At 59.5% G+C, this 7191-nt stretch overlaps 1 protein-coding gene across 1 annotated transcript; it reads right to left on the bottom strand.

Moving 5' to 3' along the window:
- Positions 1-81: 81 nt before the first annotated feature.
- METRN (meteorin, glial cell differentiation regulator) lies at positions 82-6615 on the bottom strand. Its single transcript, XM_019648400.1, has 4 exons — positions 6249-6615; positions 5581-5981; positions 4589-4648; positions 82-4504 (listed from the first exon to the last, which is right to left on the bottom strand). The coding sequence occupies exons 1-4, from the start codon at positions 6344-6346 to the stop codon at positions 4188-4190; spliced, it is 876 nt and encodes a 291-aa protein (XP_019503945.1). The 5' UTR covers positions 6347-6615; the 3' UTR covers positions 82-4187.
- Between the last annotated feature and the right edge of the window lie 576 nt (positions 6616-7191).

The following is a 7191-nucleotide window of genomic DNA, read 5'->3' as shown; positions in this document are numbered from 1 at the left end:
ACAAAACGACAGCAACTTGTCTGTTCCCCTTCCCCCAATTCCCCAGCACTGTTCCCATCCCCCCAATTCCCCAATAAAAATCTTTTAAAAAAAAGGGTCAGTTTAGGGTTAAGTGTGGGGGGACAGACGGCTGGACAGCTGCGTGGCAACACCCAATTACACAAAATTAGGGAATAGGCCCATTTGTTACAACAAATCACCTGAGCCTCCATGGTCCTTTGACCTATTTTGGCTGGTTACCTCAGGTTTGGGCTTCTGCTTTAGGGCCATTATGTAAACTGGATTTTATTCTGCTCATTTTGTTTTTATAATTATTTTCAAACTTTGTACCTGTTGCCTGTCAAGCTTCTGCAGAAATGATGCACTGAATAGAATGATGTTGGCTCAATGTTTCAAGATATCAGCAATGCTTATGACCCTGATAAAATACGTTAGATGGGAATGCCTGAGCGTCCTTCCTCCTACCCTCCTTGTTACTCAAACGTGACCTCAGTGATTTCCAATCACTGTGCACTTTCTCTCTGACATGGAACATGACAACCAGGAAAGGTCCTTCTTGGCAGCAAGGGACAAAACCACTAAATGTGGAAAAACCGATTGTTGGTCAATGATGCCTTCAGAAAAAGATCTTGCTTAAAGGGGGAAATGTTAAAATAAAGAACGAACACCTCATAAAATCAGTCAGAAAGCCTTGAAGGAGGAGATCTCACACGCTACCACTCACGGCACCTTGAAGACTCAAACAGGAAGCTAAATTCAGTTACTCCAGTAGGAGGAAGATTCTCTCCTCACGCAGCAACAGCCCAGCCAATGAGAAGCAACCACACTCATCAATAAGAAGCCACCACCACCTTGAACTCTTGCTCTCCTCCAATGGACTTTTGCTTACAACCACCCTCCTTCCCAACTTCCTCCTTTTTCTCTATAAAATAACATTCCCCCTCCTTTGTTCTCCAGACTTGCTTGTGGTTCACTGTAGTTTGCAAGCCCCAAATTGTAATTCTTCTGCCATTCCCAAATAAACGCATTTTTTTTTGCTGGTAAAATAACCAGCTATTTTATTTTTAAGGTTGACAGTAGGAAACGGGCTCGCTGGGGGTGAGGCAGCATCCAGGCCCAGTCACCCTGGGTCACAGCAAGGCCCTATATAGCTCTGTCTCAGGGAGACTGGCAGAGGTCTCTGCTGATCAGGACACCCCAAAAGCCAGCCAAGCTTAGGAGCAGCTGCAGGGAGGACACCCTTCCGGCTACCTCTCACAGTTGAAGGCTATTAGCCCAAGTGGGCAGGAAACAAAAGATACTGGGGTCTGAGGGAAAGGGGGAGGTGAAAGTTGGCGCTCAGCTAAGGGGCAGGGAGGAGGGGACTGATGCCAAGGGGACATTGAGCAGACCTGAGAAGACAGATGTTGGCTGCCTGGTGTAAAGGGAGCCAGATGTAAGGGGCCAGGGCTTCTGGCAGCTGGCCCAGCCATGGGGGCTGCAGAAAGAATCCCAGGCACTGGGGAGACCACCTTCCTCCTCCAGAAAAAGTAAAAAAAACTAAAAAAAATAAACTCAGTTCCCAGAGGTGACCTGGTAAAGTCTGGTTATAGGAAAGTGGGCAGACAGAGCCCTGGGTCAAGTGGCAGAACCAGGACCTCTCCTTCACCCTAATCTGAGGTCAAATGGCCATGAATGTCAGGGGCTTGTCTGCACACAGGCCCTGGCCTGGCTCCTCTGCCATCCACAGTCCCAGACAGGGGCCCCAGCAGGGGAAGAGGCTGCTTCAGACATGGGACTCACCCAAGACCTCTGTCCCCATTCCCCAAGTGCAGAGTGCCTCACATGCCTGCCCACACTGAGCCCCAGCCCTGAAAGACAGGTGTCTCTGGGTGGCAGGAAACCCCAGTGCCCTGCTCCCAAGACCTGAGCCCTGGGGAGAAGGGCCAGCCCCACCTGGCTCAGAGCATCCTGTCTCCTTGGGACTGTCATTGGGCCCTCCCCAGAAAGGAAGGGTGTGCCCTGGGATCTAGGCTGGGAGAGTCTTACACAAACACTGTCTCTCGTTCCTTGCATTATCCTCAGTTCCTAGAGCAGCACCTGGCACCTAGAAGGCACTCGGTAAAAGTTTGACTAAATGCATTCACCTAACCGGCACACACCCCCTACAACTCTGTTCTGTTCTGTTCACATCTGGCACTCTGCTCCTTGGCCTTTGGGCACTGGGCAGTCGGGTGCGTGCCCACATAAGTGTACACACCCAGAAGTGCCCCACAGGCGCCCTGCAGGCCAGCTCCCATAGTGCCAGCATGCATGTTCACCCACACCGTGTTCCCCTTGGCCACTCCCTGCAGAGCAGGCATGAAGTCCCTGGCCCAAGGCTCTGGTGGCCCTGTTAGCCACACCCACTCCCATTCTTTGTGCACCTATGAAAAGAGCGCTGGTTGTAGCCAGTATGTGCATGGGAGGCTCAGGCAGGTGGGTAGAGGCCAGTGTCCAGCCTAGGGCCCACCCCAGAGCAGCTGCCCCACATCTTTGTGGACAGGTGATCCAAGAGGCAGTCCAGTTACCACTGTGTGTGGCCAGGGCCTCCTTCCCAGAGAGGTTGTGGGGAGCTGGCCAGAGAATCAGGGCAGGGCAAAGGGCTGCTCAGCCCTGGGGGAGCACTCCTTGGGGCCTGCCCAAGACAGAGAGGAGGAAGCCAGTCAGGGTACCCTCACTTCCTCCTCCTCCTCTGCTGTTTGCTGAGATACTCCCTGATGGGGGAAGGGGACTGACAGGATGCTAGGGTCTGCAGTTCAAGAGAGAGGTCCAGGCTGGAGATCAAAATGTAGGGGTCATCAGCACACTGATGGTATTTAAAGCCCCAAGCTTGGGGAAGTGAGAGGGAGCAATGAGAAGTCTCAGGAGGGGAGGAGGGGAGGAGGGGCAGAGATGGGAGGAAGCCCAGTGGGGCCTGCCATCCAGGGTGGCTGTGCCCCCCAACCCTGTAATTCTCTTCAGCCCCACAGTGAGTAGAAGGACTGCCCCCCCATGCACGTGCTGCTTCTAGACAGTCATCCCATGGAAAGTCCAGTGTCTCCCAAATCTAGAGGAAGGGGTCCTATGTGAAGGCCCTACACAGCCTTGTCCCTCTCACAGCTTCAGTTCGTGCCTGAAAGATGGCAGGACTCCTGGCCTCCGCCCACACCCTTGGCCCCTTCCCCAGCAAAGACGGCAGGTAAGGATGGGGAGCTGTTCCTAAGGCTCAGCCCAGGCGTCCCTCCAGACTTAAGCTGCGGCTCTCTTTCCCAGGAGCTGTGGAGTTGGGGAGAACAGAATGAGCTCATTCAGAGTTCAGAAGCCCCCACACCCCAGGGGTTTTCAGCCTCAGGGCTGCCGGCTTTGTCCAGAACCACTGGCCCTTTATGTGGCTGAAACTGAGGGGGAAGGCGGGGACAGCAACAATGGGGCCAGTGGCGGGAAATGCTCCTTAGAGGTCCCGTTATGTGCCCCGCCCACCAGAAATGGGCAACAAGCAGGACCCCGTAGGGGAGACCCCATGCCCCATGGGCTCTGCACCACGTCAGGATGCTCAGCACGTTGCAGGGGCCTCCTTTCAGGGGCCTGGGGACAGAGGGGCCCATTCTTCCCCGAGGGCGGGATGGGGCCAGGATGACTTTGCTGGGCTCCCAACAGACTACAGAGGGAAGTCGGCGCCCTGCCAGATTGCAACCCCTTCCTCCCAGGCTGGGAGTGATGTTGGTCCACATAAGGGATACGACCCGTCCGAGACCTTGGGTGTTATGGCCCCTTTCCCACTCCTACTCTGAGCTGAAGAAGCACCTGATGTTGGGTGCAGAAGCAATACAGCCAAAGCTCACGTAGGTGTGTGTGTAGAGGGACCCCTGCATACCCCCGCCCAGCAGCGGCCCCTCCCCAGGGCATGGGCACGGATCACTGTCCCACTCACTAGCTGGGTGGCCTCAGACAAGGCACCACTGCCCCCGAGCCTCAGTCTCCCACTGTGTGTAGTAGGAATCAGGGCAGTCCCAGGACTAGGCTCAGGCATAGGACATTCAACCTATGTTGGCTAGTGAAATCAATGTTCTTATTGGCTATCGCTATTCCCTCAGAAGCCGTTGGTACTGTGATGCCCTCTGGAGGCCACCCCCTCCCCCACCCACCCTCCTCCCGGCCCATCCCCAGAGCCCTGCTCTCAGGGCCCCTCAGTCCAGCGCCACCTCGCACGGGTGGAGGTGGTCGGCATGGGCAGCTGCATAGGCACGGCTGAATTCCTGGAAGCGGGGTGCACAGCCAAGCCAGGCCTCACCAAAGCGGCTCCAGCCCATGAAGAGGAAGGTGCCAGGGCCCGGGCGGACGCCACAGCGCAGCAGGGTATGAATGGAGGCCTGCACCGGGCCCCCAGACGCCCCCACCTGGAACAGCGGCAGTGTCTGGCGGAGAACACGGGCAGCTGTGACGGTGATAACGGACTCCTGCAGCTCTGTGTTGTGGGCAACACCGTGGATGGTCCCATGGATCACTGCGGGGAGATACGCTGGCCAGTGGCTGACATGTAGGGGAGGGTAGGCCCTGGGCTCCCCCCACCTGTGGCAGGGACACTCACCAAAGTCGCTGGTGCACAAGGCCAAGAGGAACTCAGCGTCACTACAGGGCCTGCAGCCACCTGGGATTCAGGGAAGAAGGTGAGTGTAGGCCCTGTCTGCTCCTAAACCACCCAAGGACTCCCCCCACCAGCCAGAGTCAGGAGAAAGAGGGCAAATGACCTGACCCCCCTTGGGGCCTAATGGCAGCTGGGGATCCCAGGGAGCATGTATGCACACACCCTGAAGACCCCCTGCATTCAGGGTGATGCTTGCAGGCTCGTGCGTGCACCCCCACATATGTGCACAGACATGGGCCTGAGAGTCGTGCCCAGCTGGAGCTCAGTGTCCAGTGCATGCTCTCACACACCCATCTGGCATATGCAGTAACCCCTGTGGCGTCCCAGAGCTGCCTCCTGGACCCAGAGACACCAGCCTTGCCTGGAGTGGGCAGTGGGAGAGTAGGGGGAGGAGGAGGGTATGGTGGGCTCTGTAGTCTCTGGGGGGGAGGAAGGAGGTAGGAGGCAGAACAGAGACACCCACACACACACACCCGCTTTGGGGTCAGGCCCCAAGCTCCAGAAGAGCAAAGAGCTGGGCCTGCTGCCCCGCGGGGAGGCAGGGGCATCTCCATGGCGACAGGCTCACACTGGACTTTTGTTGTATTGGGCTGGGGAAGGGGAGGGAGGTCACCGCTGGGCCAGGGAGCCCTGGACAGCTTTGGCCAGAGGCGGATTCTGTCATCACCCCTAACATCCCTTCCCCCTTAGGGACCAGGGACCCAGGTTGCCCTTCCTGGCCTCCCCTTCGCCCCATTCTGCCCCCTGCCGGCTCTTTCCCTAACATGAGTTATGGGGGATTGCCCACCCTCCCTCTGACCTCCACCCTCCCTCTGACCTGACAAGCGCCTCAAGTTTCTCCCTCTGTGCAGTGGGGACAACAGGCATTTTCCATCCCGCCCGGAATGGGAGCAAATTCATGATTCCCAAACCTCCCCACCCAGGCCGTCACTCACCATCCATGCCCAGCCCGTGGGCCTGCGGAGGCAGCTCCGGATGCCCGTCCTCGCGCAGCTCGAAGCGGAAGGAGGCCACGCGGCGGCTGATGTCACGGTGCGGGGTGGCCTGCAGGAAGAGGGCTCGACCCTCGCGGGGACCCCAGCGCACGCATCGGCCCCCGGCCGGGCCTGGGCCCTCGGCCAGCAGCAGCTCCAGGGAGCCACCCGCCCGCTCTGCGAAGACCTGGGCGCCCGCGAAGGGCCACACCGGCCGCAAGCAGGCGATGCGGGGCCGTGCGCCGGAGTCGGGGCTGCCCAAAGTCAGGCGCAGCGCGCCGGCCGGATACAGCCACTCGATCCCGCCCTCGGTACAGGCCAGGGCCAGCTGCCCCACGCTGCCGGGCTCCTGGGTCAGGCCGCTGGGGACAGACGCGCGGCGCTGAGATGGGCGGCTCGCGTCGCTGGCCAGCGCAGCCCCCTCCCCTGCACCCACTCCCGGTAGCCAGACAGCTGCGTCCACTTCGTAGAGGAGGAAACTGAGGCCCAGGGTCCTTTGTACTCGAGAGGGAGGGCAGGGATTTGGTGTGGGGGCGGAGCGGAACCCCCCCCCCCAATCCAAAGGGCGGGCTACAACCATCCCGCAAGCCCCTCCTAGGGGAGAGTGCAGCTGCACGCTGGGGTCGTACCTGCCTCTCCAGCTGCAGCGGTCCTCCGAGTAGCCGGCTCGGGCAGCCGCGACCAAGAGGCCGCAGCAGAGCGCGCAGAGCAGCGCAGGGGGCTGCATGGCGCCGGGACAGGGCGGCAGGAGCGGCCGGGGGCACAGGCCCCGGCCAGGCGCAGCCCACCGCCCGCGCCGCTTGGCCGCGCAGCCCCGCCGGGCCCCCGAGCTGCCGGAGGCGGCCGGACGGATGGCCAATAGCGGAGCGGTCCCGGAACTTTCCGCCAATCGTAGCGGCGCTCACGGGGGCGGGAGGACAAACCCGCGTCCTCGGAGGTGCCGGGAGGGGGCTCCTAGCTCTGTGTCCTCCCCTCCAGGTAACCCCGCCCCCAGTCTCGACGTGCACGCCGTCCTGGTCGGGCCGCTGTCCTTTGAGCCCTTGGTCCGGGTGAGGGTGGGTTTAGTGCCCTCTGGAACTGGGGTGGGGTGGCGGGGGTGGGGATCATCGCGGGTGAGCCTTTCCAAGAGTGGGACCTGGGCTCTCAGCCACCGTCTCGCCCCAGTCAACCTCAAGAGGCTGCGGTACCCAAAAGAGGAGGAGCCAGGTGCTGCGGCTGCCAGCACGGGGGGACAGCAGGATTGGAAGGGCACAGAATCAGGTTCCCAGGAGGTTCAGACATGGGACCCTGAAATGGAGCTGACTCTCCAAAATGAAACAAGAGTGGTGGGGAAGCACAGAGATTTCCCACAGCCAGGATCTCGTCTGAGGGAACAGGTTGGGGAGTGGCTGGCCAGGGGGTACTAGAGATTCCAGCCTGGGCAAAGGCCAAGTGAATGGGGTTCTCAACAGCCAGGAAGCCGGACACCCCCACCCCCACCCCCAGTCAGCTAGCAGAATCCTTAGCCACAAAGCCAGGAGTCCAAGCTCATGCCAGGACTGTCTGGATCACTGAGAGTTTTAGTCAGGTCTG

This window comes from Hipposideros armiger, unplaced genomic scaffold (assembly GCF_001890085.2).
Source record: "Hipposideros armiger isolate ML-2016 unplaced genomic scaffold, ASM189008v1 scaffold_126, whole genome shotgun sequence".
NCBI classification, from domain to species: domain Eukaryota; kingdom Metazoa; phylum Chordata; class Mammalia; order Chiroptera; family Hipposideridae; genus Hipposideros; species Hipposideros armiger.
The sequence above is the reverse complement of the archived record's forward strand: the minus strand, read 5'-3'. Positions and strand labels throughout refer to the sequence as shown.

Coding starts and splice junctions, on each gene's coding strand:
- METRN (XM_019648400.1), bottom strand. CDS start 6,346: ATGCAGCCCCCTGCGCTGCTCTGCGCGCTCTGCTGCGGCCTCTTGGTC. Junction 5,982..6,248: donor CGCTGCAGCTGGAGAGGCAG/GTACGACCCCAG, acceptor GTCTGTCCCCAG/CGGCCTGACCCAGGAGCCCG. Junction 4,505..4,588: donor CTTGTGCACCAGCGACTTTG/GTGAGTGTCCCT, acceptor ATCTCCCCGCAG/TGATCCATGGGACCATCCAC.